This window comes from Papaver somniferum, chromosome 5 (genome assembly GCF_003573695.1).
Source record: "Papaver somniferum cultivar HN1 chromosome 5, ASM357369v1, whole genome shotgun sequence".
Lineage (NCBI taxonomy): Eukaryota > Viridiplantae > Streptophyta > Magnoliopsida > Ranunculales > Papaveraceae > Papaver > Papaver somniferum.
In genome coordinates this window covers 36,248,392-36,266,689 of record NC_039362.1, presented here as the reverse complement: position 1 = coordinate 36,266,689, position 18,298 = coordinate 36,248,392, and the positions used below count along the sequence as shown (strand labels likewise).

General features: G+C 36.2%; 2 protein-coding genes across 3 annotated transcripts; one reads left to right on the top strand and one right to left on the bottom strand.

The window, feature by feature from the left end:
- The first annotated feature begins 12,528 nt into the window (after nt 1–12,528).
- LOC113281382 (methyl-CpG-binding domain-containing protein 2-like) lies at nt 12,529–15,302 on the top strand. 2 transcript variants are annotated; one of them, XM_026530102.1, is made up of 6 exons: nt 12,529–12,570; nt 12,701–12,744; nt 13,461–13,875; nt 14,055–14,108; nt 14,204–14,358; nt 14,763–15,302. In XM_026530102.1, exons 3-6 carry the CDS (start codon nt 13,469–13,471, stop codon nt 14,942–14,944), a joined length of 798 nt encoding a protein of 265 aa, XP_026385887.1. In that variant the 5' UTR covers nt 12,529–12,570; nt 12,701–12,744; nt 13,461–13,468; the 3' UTR covers nt 14,945–15,302. The 2 variants fall into 2 exon arrangements, with proteins under 2 accessions (XP_026385887.1, XP_026385888.1); XM_026530103.1 differs by having other exon boundaries at nt 12,547–12,570; nt 13,466–13,875.
- Nucleotides 15,303–15,893: 591 nt separating this feature from the next.
- LOC113281383 (histone H2A.1-like) lies at nt 15,894–16,728 on the bottom strand. The gene is made up of 2 exons (XM_026530104.1): nt 16,410–16,728; nt 15,894–16,315 (listed from the first exon to the last, which is right to left on the bottom strand). Exons 1-2 carry the CDS (start codon nt 16,617–16,619, stop codon nt 16,070–16,072), a joined length of 456 nt encoding a protein of 151 aa, XP_026385889.1. The 5' UTR covers nt 16,620–16,728; the 3' UTR covers nt 15,894–16,069.
- Nucleotides 16,729–18,298: the final 1,570 nt, after the last annotated feature.

The window sequence follows — 18,298 nt, the reverse complement described above, 5'->3', positions numbered from 1 at the left end:
ATTAGCACTGCATTTAAAAAAGGAGGTAATAACCAAGTTAAATTACTTAATTGGAAGTATGATCCTATTTTTATGAGAGATTGCCTTGCTAGAATGATTGCTAAGCATGATTACCCTCTCAACATGGTTGAGCATTTCTACTTTAGAGAGTTTGTTAAGGCTTTAAACCCTGCTGCTAAAATGCCATGTAGGAATACAAGTAGAGCAGATGTTATGAGGTGTTATGCTGAAATGAAAGATGAATTGTTACTACAATTAGAGAAATTGACTTCCAAATGTAGTCTTACAACTGATATGTGGACTGCCAAATACACTAAAGATGGTTATTGTTGTGTTACATGTCATTTTATAGATGATGAGTGGAATTTGAAAGCCAAAACCTTAGCTTACATTGTAGTGCCGTCACCACATACAGGAGATGCTCTCTCAGATTTTATCAAAACTTGCACTTTGGAATGGAACATAGATAGGAAATTTTTCGCTTTGACTGCTGATAATGCTCCAGCTAATGGTGTTATGATGAGAAATCTTATCACTTGGCTAGATGGTAAAAATTGTTTGTTGCTTGGAGGAAAAATGTTTCACATGAGGTGTAGCAACCACACACTGCATTTGATTGTATTGTATGGCATGAAAGTAGCTGCTGAGTTTATAGAGGCTATTAGAGATTGTGTTAAATATGTAAAGTCTTCACAAGCTAGGAAAGAAAAGTTTGATATAGCATTGGCACAATGTAGATTGTATGGAGAAGTTAGTTTAGATGTGGACACAAGGTGGAACTCCACTTTCATGATGCTTAAGAATGCAATTAAACTGCAAGAAGGTTTTGAAAGACTTAGTGAGTTTGATTCTGATTTCGATATTCTACCATCTAAAGAGCAGTGGGATCAAGGAATAGAAATATGTAAATGTTTAGAGGTTTTTAATACTGTTTCAACTCAGTTTGCAGGGATTAAGTATCCAACTGCAAATCTGTATTATAATGGGGTTTATGAAATTAACAAATGCATAAACAGTTGGGAAGATAGTGAGTTTTTTTATATCAAAGAAATGGGGTCGAAAATGAGAGAAAAGTTTAATGGATATTGGAGTGAGAGTAACTTGATTATGAGCATTGGAGTGGTTTTAGATCCTAGGTATAAGGCAAAATGGGTTAGGTACACATATAAAAGAATGTTTGGAGATGCTAAAGCTGCAGAACTTTATGAGAAATTCAAAACAGACTTGTTCAAGGTTTACAATGCATATGAATCTCAAAACAACACTGCAGCTCCTGCTTTCTTTAGAAACTCTGTCGCTCGCATGAATGTAAGAAGCTCAGGTGCATCTAGCACAGATTATGCTAGTTTTGTGTTGGAAAATGATGAAGATGATGTTCAGAAATCTGAGTTAGAGACATACTTAGCAGAACCAATTCTTCCAACTCTAACAGCTCAAGATGAAATGAACTTTGATATATTGGTTTGGTGGAAGATGAATGGTTGTAAGTATCCAACTCTGGCAAAGATAGCAAGAGATGTATTGGCTGTGCCAGTGACTAGTGTGGCGTCAGAGTCCATGTTCAGCGATGGTGGAAGGGTCCTAACAACTCATAGAACTTCACTAAGTCCAGATTTAGTCCAAGCATTGCTATGCTTAAGTGATTGGCTGCCAGACTTCTTTGATGCAGGTAAATCTTCGTTTCTTTTCCTTTACTTAATTCTTTTCCATATTAAGAACTGTATTAATATTAGATGAGCTACCATATGATTAGAACTGTGACAATATTCTTTGTGAATGCAGATATGGAAGTCGTCGACTGAAGTTGATGCAAAATGAAACCAGCAAAGAAGATCTAGTCATCTAGCCTTTTTTAGTGTAGTTTTTTGCTTGTAGTTGCAGACTCTGTTGTTGTTTGTTTTTTCATGTGTGATGTGACTGAGGTGTTTGTGTGGTTTGTATTTCTGAACAAAAAAGACTGTCAAAAAACTTTGAAGAACAACCTAAATTTTCAGCATTTCTGCATTTGCTTCTGTGACATGCGTTATCGGATTTTAACGGATAAATATCCGTTATCCGATAGATTAACGTTAACGATATCGGTTTGTATTTTTGATATCCGCCGGATGTTAACGGATATCGGATATCCGATAATTCTTAACCTTAACCTTATCGGATTGTCCAATATCCGGCGGATATTTATCCGTTGACAGCCCTATCTTCTTTCTTATTTTTATACTAGAGATGTATGATTGAATCAAAACAATTGAATGAAATAGTTGTTACAGATATAGTTGTATGGTCAGTGACTAGCCACTTATATACTGCTAAGCCGAAAATCAACCAATCGTCTAAAGCTTAGCCGCTTGGCTATCGGATAATGAAACAAAAATGGGAAAATATCCTCTTTGACTCTCCACTAGATGTGCCTTTAGGGCAGTTCCTATGGAACTCAACATAATATTTTTTATTTTGCAAAGTCAGGATGGGCAAAACTGTTTTTTTTTTCTTTAATTTAATTTTAGTTAAACAAACTTACTAATTTCAAAGTCCATGAAATGGAACGTGTGCGTCGTAAGCAACCACCTTTCTACCAATGTTCTCGTAAGCGTGGAATTGTGTTTTTTTGTGATTTACAAAATAAAATCGACGCCAAGGATATCTATCCACCCTTTCTCGGACTGGAGGAGGTAGACCTAGATAAACAACATTTAAATCTTTGTATCCACCTCTGATTCTATAATAATTAGACCACTCTTGATTCGGAGAAGCAAACTCTACAATTCAATTTTGAGTATAATCGGCATTTGTAGCTGACAACGATATTCTTTCACTTTTTCGATCTTTTTTTTCCTTATACTATGTATGACAACCTTTATATTGCTTAATTTATGCTAAAAATTGTAAATAACAAATAAAATATTTTGTTTGGAGAAATTATAAATAATAGAGTGGAGTAGTGTGGTGTGAGTGAAAATGGAGTTATTTATAGGATTTTGAAATAGAGGGAAAAGACTTGTTGTCTTTTTACCATTTGCCGATCATCACCAACCGCCAGCGGATCTTATGGGCCCGCCCGCGGATTATCTCATCCTGTCAGCGGATCTTCTGCGCCCACGCGGATTTCATCCAACCGCGCGCTTGTTCACCCACGGCCTACTACTTTTCCCGAAGTGGACATCCATTCTTGTCAGAGGAATTAACCCCATTGATTTGTATTTCATTTGTGGAATTCCAAGTGGTGTGCAAGCCCCTATACCATTCAACGAAAATGAATGAGGGTCAAATAATAAATGGAAGACGTTTTTTTCCTTGTTTTTATAATCACCTATACGAGAAGATCATGAAGAGTTGAAAGGAGGTGGAATACATGTATGAGCGTTGAAGCTTTTCCTAAGGCTTATGGAAGGCTCAACAAATGTAACTAAATATGAGGAAACCGAAAAAGTGTTATGGTTATTGGGTGAAAAATTCTTTCCTAACTCAACCAATGTTTCTCACGTTGGATGGATTATAGCTTTACAAGATATTGATAGTGCACCAAATCATGATTGGGGGTTTACAATTTTAACAGAAATGTACAACGTCCTCGATGCAGCATCCATAGGTATTCAGAACTTCAGTGGTTTCTGGGGCATCATAAAAGTAAATATCTAAATTATGATGTTTAAATTGAGTATTTTTTATGAACAAAACTAACATGGTCATAATACTAAATGGGGAAAAGGACACTGGTAATGAAGAATAATGGGGAAAAAGACAATGGTAATGAAGGGGCGCTTTCTGCATTTGTTAATTGATGTAGTTTTGAAAGTGGTAGTAAAGTTCGTTCAACTCGGATTGTGTAAAGGTTTGTTTTAAGAACTAAGAATAAAAATACTAAAAATATATTCACAAGGTTGTCAGGAATATCGAGAGAGACTGAGACTCAGGATTCCACCAAATTCCATTCATGTGATTCAAATAATAATTCCAATCAATTATAGATCAAATATTAAACATATGGACTCTTATTCTTTGCCAAAAAGTAGATTTTTGAAAAGTAATGATTGTAAATCAAAAGCATGATGTATCAAAAATACATAACCCAAGCATACACCATCAAACGAAATCACACCCATTAAATAAAAATCATAGATCGATTAAAAATCAATGCAAATAGTCATAAAAGAATTATTAGAATTACCACATGTGTGAAATAGGGCTTCCTCCGTCATCCCAGTGTTGGGGTTTAGCTCCTCATATTAATCACTTGCTCAAAATACATGTTTATAACCCAAAAGTTGATTAAAAGAGTGAAAAGAATAAAATCAGTGAATCTGCGACCCACAGAAGGCGTCCAGAAAAGAACGATAAAACAGAAGTGTTGTTTCTGTTGTTTTAAGACTGCCAATCGTCTGTCCTTTTCACTGTAGAAGAACGACTGTCTTTGGAAGTCTGTTCTTCGTGTTCTTCGTGCTCTTCAATGGCAGCAGCAGCGGCAGAGACGTAACTTCCTGCAACTCTGATTCTCGCCTCCCGAGCTCTCCTATCGACCCCAAACCTCTCCGTTCCTTCTTCTAGGGGACCTAAGCATCCTATTTATACATAAAAGAGTCATTGAATCTTTCCCAAATCGCATCAAAATCTCTTCTTTCCTTCCTTGGCAGTCACGGAAATAATTCCTTCCAGAAATTGTTTTACGCGTTTCTGAGCTCTCCCACTTATATCAAACCCTTCCTTAGATAGAATATGTACCTTTGGAACGAATTTTAGGTCTTTATTCTCTCTGAATTTCCTAAAACAAATCCACATAGCCGTATTTCCTTATTCACCTCTGTTTCCCTTTTCCGGCCATTCCAGCCCAATTCGATCGATCCAATTGCTTCTAGTAAACTTGTATAGCCATCAGAATTCCAGCCCAATCAATTTCCGGTGTTGAATCTCTTTAAAACTGCTCAAAGCTTCACGTCCAAAATCTGTAGACGTGAAGTCTCTTTTCCCGCCAATATTTCTAATTTGAAACGTGAAGAAGGTGGGTGTCCCCCTATCTTGTGTTGTTCTCCCTTTAGCAGCTGCCTGGAAATAGGTCACCCCTTAGTAATTAGGTTACCCCTTATCCAAAATGAGAGTCTGTATAGTAATTTTCTCCCACGAGCACAAAAACCGCTTTTCGAGCCAATTTCGCCGCAAAAGCTTATTTCTCCAAAATACCTACAGGGACATAAAAAGCCATAATAAATATAAAATCGAGCAGTGATAATATATACAATTGAGATTATATAAGACACAAAAATGTGCCTATCAAATACCCCCAAACTTATTATTTGCTAGTCCTCGAGCAAATTAAATAGAAAATAAAATCCTAACTAACTGTCGCAGGCATCGTCGATTGCATTTAGCGTATGCAATAAGCCTTTAAACCCCTAGGTGTCCCTAGTGGCCGAGTTATAGTCTCGGGAGGTCTTACTAGAGATATACCCACAAAACCTTTACTCCAGACCTTAGCTATCTACGCAGAACCTTGGAAGGCACTAAAGAATCTCCTTGGTTGGCATACTTATTGACTACAGGAAGAAGTACCCTGATGCGAAATTCCAATTGTTGTACACGAGTTTGCACTCAAGCATACTAAAATTCATATAAAGTGACAGAGCTCTACTCAAATAGTTGCACTATGGACATCAATATCCGGAGTCAAAACTAATCACATGGATAGATCAAGAAGATGGATATAGAAAAACATAGATGGTTTTGATGTTTACTAAGTGAACGGCGTTTCCCATATCTGTCTGAAGGCCTCCGCCAAAATGAACCTATCCTAATGGATTGAGATATTAGTCTGACTAATATCAACACACTGGCATATACAAGGGAACCAGTGGTCGATAACCTAACTCTAGGTCAACACAACTGGCATATACAAGGGTACCAGTGGTCGACTTTATTGAATTTATTCCTTTTGGTCAAATGGTCTGGTCTCAATTTTTTTTTTTTCATGGTATCTCAATCACTCTAATTCACCCTAGCATTGGTAACAACTTGAATCGTGGGCCCCACCTATCACTTAGAGAAACATAGTTTAAAAACAAAATAAAATAAAAATAGAAGTGAAAGTGAAAAGGACTCAACGAGATATGGTGAAACTATCATGTTATTTCTAACACCTGAGCTCTGTGCTTTTATGAATAGACTCTTTAGATGTTTCCATCTAATCAGATTGGTTCCTCAACTCCTACAACCAAAATGCTTCCATCCACTTAGATTAGTTAGTGCAATCCTCAATAGGCATAAATTTCTAGGTTCTGGAGTTTATTTATTCATACTGCAACTAAAAAGTTTCTCCCATACCCCCAAACTTAAATCTAACATTGTCCTCAATGTTCTAAAGATGAAATTAAAAGCATGAACAAGGAGAAACTGTTACCATTTGAAGCAAAAGAGATAAGGAAAGATATTACCGTGTCGCATGAATGTTGGGTTACCTCCCAAGAAGTGCTAAGTTTAAAGTCTTCAGACAGACTAAGAAAGGATTAGTCACCTCATAAAATCATAAAGTAATAGCCGAAATTTATGTGGGTCATCAAAACCAAATAGAGCTATCACAAATAAAAGGAATCTACAACCTTCCAAGAAAATTAACAATTAAAGCGCACCCTTGTCTAGTTTCATGTTTAAGACAACTACATCTAGCTGTGGTTCAGGTTCTATAACTGGGTCCAAATAAAATATTTGCATGGGTTGGAATTCCTCAAAGCTAAGATCCGGTTCAGGTATTAGAGTCTGAAGAAACTCAAGTAAAAATTTAAAAGCACATAATAATAACCTAAATAATTGAGGATCCTTAAAGTCAATCAGTTTTGACTCACACAATCGACCATGATGAAACTGGTGGTCAATCTTAAGCAAATGTATCGACCCTAATCTCTTAAAGTAATTAGGTTTAGTCTCAAAACTAAATAATTGACACATCTGAAATTTATACGTTCCCACAACTGGTTGAAAAATATTTGGTGGGAAAACAAAGTCAATCTGGATATCATAGCCTGGGTAAACCACATCAACCAGAGGATGGGTTTCTAACAACTGAACTTCCTTATGGACATCACTAGGTTCAGGAAAACGTGTATGAAGATAATCTTGTAAAATGGTTGAGGCACATATGTCAAGTCCCAAGTGAGAGACCTTTCTAATAGTTAAAGCACATGGAGAATGATAATCACCCCCAAACTTAGAGTTTTCAGTGTCTCTAGAAAGACTAGTCACAACGTCCCTAATTTCAAGGTCATTAGATTCCTGAAAATGGTCAATTGATTCTTCTAAGTATGGTTCATCCTCACTCATCTCTACGAGTTCACTTTCTTTGTCTAAGACTAATGTTTCTAAATCGCTAGACTCTAAAACAATATTCTCAGAAAAAACTCGTTCCTCCAAACCATTATCGTCTTCGTAATCAAAAGGAAATACTACATCGTCTAAAATAGGGGTATCTCTAGTCAAATCCTCGTCCTTTTGAATAGGTGAATAATCATTAAAATTATCGGGATCTGAACCAGAAATAACACTATCATCATAAAGTTCATTTGGAGTAACAAATTCCTGATCACTATGCCTACATATTTCAAATTCTTCCTCAACACTATCCTCGTCATAATCATCATAATAGCATGAAAATGGTTGAACCTCATCTAAAAAAGTAGTGTTACCAATTCTAACCTCGGCATCTTGATTATGCAAATAACTATCCTCATTTTCAAGGGTACTATTGGAAACACTATATTGGAAATTAAGATTATCTTGAGCAGTTCTGTTCTGGGCCTCTAACAACATTTTCTGAGTCGACTCACATGACTTCCTTATGGTATCGTGTATAGAAGGTGCATTTTGTTTATTCATTTCTAACACAAACCTATTTGTATTCTCAGTTAATTGTTTGAGAGACTCTTCTAGAGGAAGAACAGGTTCAGAAGGATCATAATAGGGACTAGTTTTCAACATTTTCATTATATTGTCCAAAGACGAGGAACTAGTACTATAATAATCCTTATTTTCTTGCTCGTATGACCGGTGTGTGTGTGTATAGTAATTGGGCTCACCATGGTATGAGACGTAACCTTGAAAAGGTTGATGTTCCCAATCACTATTCACACTATGGTTAAAATTGTAACGTCCATTTTGAAACTCAGTCGGATATTCGTTGTATTGGCTATTGTGATACCAGTTCGACATTCTTTTGCAGGGGTGTGAGTTATCACAAAATAAAACCCACTGACAGGGGATTCGTGGGTGGATAGAGTCTTACCTCCCGTACCAGACGGGCGATGAACCGTTGAAGTCGACTCAGGCCACCGATTCCGATGTCAGTGTACGAACCCGAGGGGCTGAGAAAGTATCGTCACTGTCGTCCTTCCCTGCAAACAGTTGATATTTAATTTTGACCCTTCCTTAGGGTTTAAAAATAATTTCCAAGAATGTCCAAAAAGTCCAAAAATAAAAATGTCCCAAAAAGGAAAAGAAAAATTACAAAAATAATACCCTATTTGCAGTTTCTAAAAATAAAACAAAATAACTATATACAAAATCTTCTTTTTCACTCCTTTCGGATTCCTCTTTGCTTTCCTTCTTTGGCTATGCTTTCCTTTTATAACACTTGTTCTTCCCTTGTAGCTTCGCTCCAAATCTGAAAAGAATCGAAAAATACCAAAACGCGTAAAAAAGAACAAAAAATAATAAAAATAAAAAGAAACCTAAAACAAATCTAAATACAAGTCCGCGTCGGCGGGCCAAAAATTGATGTAGTTTTGAAAGTGGTAGTAAAGTTCGTTCAACTCGGATTGTGTAAAGGTTTGTTTTAAGAACTAAGAATAAAAATACTAAAAATATAATCACAAGGTTGTCACGAATATCGAGAGAGACTGAGACTCGGGATTCCACCAAATTCCATTCATGTGATTCAAATAATAATTCCAATCAATTATAGATCAAATATTAAACATATGGACTCTTATTCTTTGCCAAAAAGTAGATTTTTGAAAAGTAATGATTGTAAATAAAAAGCATGATGTATCAAAAATACATAGACCAAGCATACACCATCAAACGAAATCACACCCATTCAATAAAAATCATAAATCGATTAAAAATCAATGCAAATAGTCATAAAAGAATTATTAGAATTACCACATGCGTGAAATAGGGCTTCCTCCGTCATCCCAGTGTTGGGGTTTAGCTCCTCATATTAATCACTTGCTCAAAATACATGTTTATAGCCCAAAAGTTGATTAAAAGAGTGAAAAGAATAAAATCAGTGAATCTGCGACCCACAGAAGGCGTCCAGAAAAGAACGATAAAACAGAAGTGTTGTTTCTGTTGTTTTAAGACTGCCAGTCGTCTGTCCTTTTCACTGTAGAAGAACGACTGTCTTTGGAAGTCTGTTCTTCGTGTTCTTCAATGGCAGCAACAGCAGCAGAGACGTAACTTCTTGCAACTCTGATTCTCGCCTCCTGAGCTCTCCTCTCGACCCCGAACCTCTTCGTTCCTTCTTTTAGGGGACCTAAGCATCCTATTTATACATAAAAGGGTCATTGAATCTTTCCCAAATCGCATCAAAATCTCTCCTTTCCTTCCTTAGCAGTCACGGCAATAATTCCTTCCAGAAATTGTTTTACGCGTTTCTGAGCTCTCCCACTTATATCAAACTCTTCCTTATATAGAATATGTACCTTTGGAACGAATTTTAGGTCTTTATTCTCTCTGAATTTCCTAAAACAAATCCACATAGCCGTATTTCCTTATTCACCTCTGTTTCCCTTTTCCGGCCATTCCAGCCCAATTCGATCGATCCAACTGCTTCTAGTAAACTTGTATAGCCATGAGAAGTCCAGCCCAATCAATTTCCGGTGTTGAATCTCTTTAAAACTGCTCAAAGCTTCACGTCCAAAATCTGCAGACGTGAAGTCTCTTTTCCCGCCAATATTTCTAATTTGAAACGTGAAGAAGGTGGGTGTCCCCTTATCCTGTGATGTTCTCCCTTTAGCAGCTGCCTGGAAATAGGTCACCCCTTAGTAATTAGGTTACCCCTTATCCAAAATGAGAGTCCGTATAGTAATTTTCTCCCACGAGCACAAAAACCGCTTTTCGAGCCAATTTCGCCGCAAAAGCTTATTTCTCCAAAATACCTACAAGGACATAAAAAGCCATAATAAATATAAAATCGAGCACTAATAATATATACAATTGGGATTATATAAGACACAAAAATGTGCCTATCATTAATAGGTAACAATAAATGACACAGAGCCACAAAAATATTGGTGTTCATCCTTACAGTGATTTTCCACAGTTCTCTGATCAGGAGGTACGAACTAAACTTGATTATTCACTTCGAAGAGTAGTTTTTTACACTCCTAAAATGAACAAAGGTGTTTGTTATTTGGGAGAAAGACTACCTTTCCAGTTACAACATAGTTTTGCAATTGCGATCAACCCCCAAGTCAGATGCAAGTTTCTGAATCATATTTTGATAGGTTGCGACAATCGTCATGGGAGAGGTATGAATTAAACTTTCAAGTGTATATTACTGAAGCACGGTACCTCCAATGATACCATACGATTGCAAGGCCTACAACTGGTTTTAACAACATGCACATTTATGCGTTTGATTTCTCGGCGTTATGACGTATATGTCGGGATAGAACCTTCATTCCTAGCCATCCGCCTCCAGAAGAATCATGTTTTATGACTTACCCCACCACAAGTGAAAGTTCTTCATCATCCTTATCAAATATGCCTGAAATACATTGGGAGTTTCCAAGTATAAATTCACAAGGCGAGCCAATCACGATCCCCATAGTTTCGATAACTAAGGAACGTACCTATCCATATTGCAATGTGGAGGCCCGCGAAAAACAATTGAAGGCAGGGCTTAACAATTTGTATTGGATAAATTAATAAACAAAGAGATTGCACTTGCAGACAGTTCAGAAACGCAGACAAATACCATTTTGAATTGAGCCCAACTATAAATCCTGATGGTCGTGATCATTCCTGCATTACTTCTAGGAGTAATGCATCATGACACGAGCCTAACGGTACACAAGTGGGAGAAACACAATTGTCGAATACATAAAACCAAACTGTGCATGTTTCCTAACATCAAGTAATTCAACTAGATCCGAGACGCCTTTCAACATCATTCTCGCCCTAGAACCAGAATCAAGGTTATTATAACGTTACACCACCACAAACAGCCTCTTCTACGTTTGTAGCAACTTCTGGTTTACAATCTTCTACCTTTCAAAATTTTGGAGATATAGCTCAATTCTCAAGTTTGTTTGCAAGTGAGAGTATTATGAGTCTTGGAGAATGAAATCAAGGTGAATAAGGAAATGATCATCGACATTAGATAAGTTTTTACTTTTATTTCAGCTATTAATGTAATTCTAATTTTAATTAATGAAAAGTAGGTGATTTATGTTGAAATCAAATTACATGTTACAATTACTTCTAGTTAGAAACTGTCATTTAATCTACTAACTCAATTAAACGATCAAAATACTTGTAATTTACCATGTTCATTGAGATGTACTCGGTGGAACAACATATAACAAGAAGGGGTTAAACTTGTTCAACTGCTTAAGGATTTCGAAACAACCTTCGAAACGAAAAACCATATTTTTCCATCTATGTCATTCATCTAAAGATCTTCTTACCAACTAAGCATTAGTTTCACCCTCACTTTAAAACGATTGACTAACATGGTTAAAGCTACAAATCAAACTTACTTCTTTTTTAATTGTCTGAAAACGATTTTGCATGTCACATATAACACAACGACCAGGGTTACGGATGTCACTGCATAACTTCTCGTATATGACCGTGGCGTCCAGAAATTCACACACGGATAGTGTGTTTCAGCAAGCTGAGTCTGTAACAACACATAATTTCTACAAATAGCTAAATTTTCTTCTCGAATATACGGAGCTCGCCGAACTAACAAGGGTCGAGACATCTTTCGACAAATTATGTTGAATAAAGAGAATGAAAAGAGAAAATTGATGTGAATTTTAAGTTGAAATGAGCTGAATTTACATAGAAAAAAATTACAACCGTTAGATGAATCAATTTAGATTTATCTGTCGGCGGGAATAGAAGGCGCACACGAATTTAAGAAAACCATCCGCGAGTTTAGGGGATCCGTTCGGGTCTAGTGGATCCACCAGCGGAGCTAAACCGCGCGGCTAGACAGGAGACGCATAACTAATCAGGAACCGCAATGGGAAAACCAATACATACATTTATTGGTTTGCCCATCCATTTCTCTCTTTCGTTGATTTGAGATCAAAATGGGAAAACAAATACGGTAAATTACAATTGGTACAGTAAAGTCTTGATTTTTGACGTATTTTTCTGAGAGATACACGGTGACTTGACACGTATATATTATTATTTACATCTTTCACCTTTCCTTTCTAGTTTATTCTCGAACTGTCAAGTTCTAACACAAAACATACTAAGTGTAGTTTAGTCATTGTACACAAAAGATTAATACTATAAACAAGTCGCTGTATCTTCTCACTTTCTCCTACAAAACAGGACGCCTGTAGATCCAATGTAAATACTATTTCCCCAGCTTTGAAATGGACATGATACTGTTTTCTTGATTCGTCTATGTTTTCGTTCAACTTTTACTTACTCTTTATCGATGTTTCTTTTAACATTATAATTTTCTTCGATTTTGCAGATACCGCAAAGCAAAGATAAGCTGTGGGTTGTCTCCTGAAATTGGTCAGTTCACCAACTAATTTAGGTTTCACTTCGGAGTTTTGGCATGCTTTATTTACATGGTTTCTATTGAATTTGTGTGTCTACTAGCTTTGCATGTGCTTCTGTAATTACAAACTTCAACATAAATGAAAGAAATTTTGGATTTTAGTAGATAATTTTGGTCTGGAGAAATCAAAGGCTATCCATGAAAGAACGAACGATTGTGTGCTCAGATTTTTGCTTGCTTTCTTTTGTCCTTAGGTTGGTACATATAGAAAGATCATTAACACGTAGAGTTCACCTGTTTATCTAGACTAATTTCCATGTGCTTTTGTTGTTATATTTTGTTGAATCCTGCAATTTCAATCTCGTCTGTGTTTTCAGTATTTGAGTTTAGAAGAAAATGGGCAAGCCTCAACTCTTATCTAATGGCTTTACTTGAGATGATGATCACCACACAATTCATATGCTTGATGTTGATATGTTAAAAATTGAAACTTTCATGTGCGTTTTTGTTTTGTGTTTATTCTGCTATTGCACAGTGGAAAAGTTAGATAGAGGGGTTATCAGGATTTTATCGATTGCAATAATAGGCTAGTGTTTGATTCAAATGTTTGAAGTACTTTATAATGCAGTGATCCTGCATCTAGATCATTGCTCGCCCTTAACCTTATTTGTTGCCAGATTATTTACCCAATTAGTTTGTGATCTTCCTTTGTCATATCTGAATGTGAAAGGTTAGGAGATGTCTACTCAGATGCATCCGGCGAAGGGGAAAGAAGTTCAAGAATCAGATGTTGGATGTACTTCACCAAACTCGAGCAAGATGATTGGGAAAGAAAAGGAGCATCATCGGGACACTACTTACGATATCAGAACGTTTACTGTCCAATGTGCAGCCTGCAATAAATGGAGGTTGATCCCAACCAAAGAGAAGTACGAAGAAATACGTGAAAACATCTCGCGTGATCGTTTTGTTTGTGAAAGTGCCAGAGAGTGGAGTCCCGATATAAGTTGTGATGATCCAGCTGATATCATCCAAGATGGGAGCAAACTTTGGGCACTTGATAAACCAAATATCCCTCAAGCTCCTCCTGATTGGAAGCGATTATATCGGATCAGAGGTGAAGGATCCTCCAGATTTGCAGATGTGTGAGTACTCCCTTTCATTTGTTTTTATTTTCAACTGAATGCTGTATATATGAAATTCTATTCCTATTGCACCTGAAAATTATCCAGCTGCTTCAACCATCAATTTTCGAGAACATTCAGTTGTTCTGTCGTTTTCACTTAGCAATTTCCTGTTTTGAACTCCTTTTTCTATATCTCAGGTATTATCTTACTCCATTGGGAAAGAGGCTGCGCTCTATGGTGGAAATCCAGAAGTATCTTTTTTTATCTCCCCTTCTCAAGATTTTTATAGAACAGAAAGTGTGCTTCCAAGGAAAGTGAGAATGTAACAAACCTTTTTCTGGTGCAGATATATATTAGAACATCCAGATGCAGGACTGACTACGAGTCAATTTTCATTTCTAATTCCAAAACCTCTGAAAGAAGACTATGTTAGGAAGCGCCCTACAACTGTGATGTCTTCTCCTGGTTTGTCCACGTTACAACCACTTGAACCAACTGAAGGTATGCAAAACAAATACTTAGCTCTTTTAAGATGAACTAAAGATAAATGCATTATATATTTTTTAATTGGATTCTATCTTAAAATCTAAACGTCATTTCAGGTTCTTTTTGGGCTTGAATTTAAACCTGTATAAATCACAAACTATTAACAATTGAACACATTTTCTGATTTAATGGTTGAATCTGTGAGTTACATAGAAATTTGTTATGATTGATTTTCTTCTCTAAAATATCAGGTACAAATGTTGGGTTAGTTTTAAATCCTAGAGATCTATCTTCTTAAGATCAGCCTCTGTACAGAAATATACTTAATCTAGTACTGTCCACATGATAATTGTTGTTCATTTATGGCATTTCTCAAATCTGAATCGTAACCAAAAACTTACGTATATATGTTGCTGCAGTAAATCCCCTTGCATGGGCAGGACCAGCAAATGATGAGTTGCGAGTTTCAGATCGTAGAGGACTAAGCAACTCAAATGGTGGTGGTCCTGTATCCGAATCCACTCCTCTACCAGCAAAGAAACGAAGAACAAAATCGTTAGCCAGACTTGCACGTGAAGATAAACCCGAGTCCAAAGCATAAGAAAACCGCACCCACACCCATGCCAACGAGAAAATATATCTCCTATAAGGTTTTGAATATTTTGTACCTGTCCTTTTTTGGGTTCTTGGGGTTGTAAATATGCTGGGTGACAAAAGGTGAGTGGTTAGATGCTCCACATTTTTGTAGAGTTTTAGACGACTTCAGTTGTATATAGAAAAAGAGCTACTACTGTTTTGTTCTTTTCTGTAGTCTTCAAGTTGGATATCTAAGTATTTCGTAGTTTGTCTAGCGACAACTTCTCTGATGACCCTGAGTCTTAATTCACGACATACTATTTTTAGGTGGTTCAGTGGTTTATACACTTTTAAATTTAATGGAACTGTGTTTTGAGACTTCCGTGGCTCTTGCTTTGTCATCATTTGTCAGCTGGTTTTTCTCTGTTTCTTTGATTAAATGTAACTTGATTAGAGCAAGAAATCCTAAAGATGCCCTCCCCTTAAAATGGATCTTAGAAGCAAGATTAGATTATTCCACTGCGAACAAAGAAATTTAAAAGATTAGATTATTAGCAGACTATTCGTTAATTTTTCTTGTGATTTTGAGGCGTTGCTTATTTGATATAGCTTTTCAGGCATTCGAGTTCGACAATAAGACTTCAGGAGAAGTCGACTTCTGAAAGTTTCAATTGATTTCTGAAACATCTTTTCTTGTCAGATTATGGACACCACATTAGTAGCAAAATTGGCACATCCATTAAGACAATCATGAGACTTTTTCTCAAGCATTACACTATTCTTGTTGTAGACTCGATTCATTTTCTCTTCTCAGGCAAACTATGAGACTTTTCTCAAGCATTACAGTGATTGTAGATTTACAGCCATAACACAATTGGCACATCAAGGTCATTTTATAGCCTCTTCCACTATGAAAGAATTGTCAGTAGACACAATGGTCACTCTGTAAAGTTATTAAAGGTGTCTTCAGAAAATAAAAACTACTTTGAAGATGCTATTATGGCGTCGAATGGTAAACTTATATTTCAAAAAGATGATGTTCATTACACATTACAACCCAAAAGGTAACCATAAATTTCATTACTTACACTTACAGTATCAAACCTAGATAAGATCACTACTACTAATAAACTAGATCTAAATCTTATTATTACTTCTTTGGAGATTTAGAAGCAACAGATTTTCCTGCAAATTTAGGTTTCTCTGCCTCAGCTTTTCCGCTCTTCTTAGGTAACAATACAGCGTTAATGTTGGGAAGAACACCGCCACTAGCAATTGTAACACCAGCAAGCAATTTCCCTAATTCTTCATCATTCCTTATTGCTAAACATAAATGTCTTGGTATAACTCTTGATTTCTTGTTGTCTCTAGCAGCATTTCCAGCCAATTCCAATACCTAAAAACCCAATTCCAAAATACACAAAAATCAGAAACAAAATCAAAATCAATTATAAACCCCAGATTCAAAAATGAAGAAAACTACTTTTTACCTCAGCAGCGAGATATTCAAGAACAGCAGCCATGTAAACGGGAGCACCAGAACCAAGACGTTGAGAATAACGACCGTTCTTCAAGAAACGAGTGATTCTTCCAACTGGGAATTGTAATCCGGCTTTAGCAGATTTTGTTACAGCTTTCTTTCTATCACCGCCTTTTCTTCCTCCATTACCAACAATATTTGCAGTTGCAGTTCCTTCCATTGATAACCTAAAATGATTTTGAAACTAGGGTTTTGATAATGAGAATTTCTGTGAATCGTTGAGAGATAGAATCGAATTTGTGAATAAACTAGTCTGGTTCGCTGGTTATTTATACTTTACTCCAGAAATGGATTTCTATCTAGACTTTTGGTATTCGGTTCTCTTTAGATTTAATCAACGGTTGTTACAGCTTGTTGGTGTATACAAACCAGCGATACGTGTGCTTCATTATTAACCAATAACATTCGTTCAATAATTTGTATTCAGACTTTAGGTTTTCTGATCTCTTTAGATTATAATCTACGGTTGTTAGTTTACACTACCCAGTGATCCGTGTGCTTCGATACCAACCAATAAGATTTGTTCTATATGTGGATGGGAGGGGTATTATATCCTTCTAAAACCACGACGGTAAAGTGTAAAAAGATATCCTGCCAAGGCTAAAATGCGTTTTTGTGCGTCGATTAGGGGGCCCATCTTTATTTCTTGACACATGTATAACCTAAAAACCTGCCCCCTTTAAATTTCCATAAAGCATTCACTTTTTGAGAAAAAATAGGAAGTTAATTTCTTTTTTAGTTAAACAGTTGTGTAATAAAATAGTTTTAAAAAAAAAAATTCTACTTTACAATATGTGTCAAAGTATAAAGAGGGGCCACATACTTGAAGTATGTGGCCCGACCACATCGTAGCCGCTCCGATTAGTGGGAGATGGCAGAGCTTTTTTTTTTTCTTTTTCATAAAAGAGGAAAGCCTCAAATGCATTCAAGATCAAGATTGATTACACTCCATCTATTACAACAAATTCATAATTTTCAGACATATAATTAGAACGTTCGTACAATTTTACACCATAGTCCCAAAACCTAATATGCAAAGAGATTCTCATCATTCCTAATCGTTTCCAAGGTATCGTAGATTCGTAACAAGATTAAATGGTCTTGGTTGGATCAACAATAACTTATCCAAACCATGTAACAAATCCACAAACAATAGAGATGTTAGGATACAAAGATCCAATCATTTCTCAAGAATTTTTTCAAAATCACTGTAGAACAAATGTCTAGTGGGTCCTACTGCAACTAGTATGGACGACAAAAAACGAATACTTGAAAATTTTCTAAGAGTAATGTCTAGTTAATACTCCCTCCGTTACTTTTTAATCGGCCAGTTTCTATAAATAAATATTTCAAAAAAATAGGCCAGTTTTCTAATTGGGAAAGTCAAATGTTATTTTAATTTTCTGGGACCAGTTTTCTTTTAATTTCTTTTGATGACAAGTGTTATGTGGACCATTTCACTTATTTCTTTGGCTGACAAGTGTCATGGGGACCATTTCACTTCACTTTTTTTATTGACAAGTGTCTAGAGGACCACTTTCAATAATTAATTCTCTTAATTTCCTTAATTTCTCAAAAAAAGAAACTGGTCTATTAAAAAGTAACGGAGAGAGTATTTAGTTTCCACCAAATATAAACTTCCACTTAGTCCTACCCGCTGTAGGTAACAGTACACACAGGTCCTAGTAGAGCTTTTTACAACTCACACAGGTAACTTACATTTTCTAGTTGAAACTTCACAAAGAAAATGCCCAAGTAAATGTCAGTAAAAAGACTTTACTGTCGACAAAAGCTACTATAGTTTTTTTTTCATTTTTTTGCAAGACAAAAGGGAAGAGC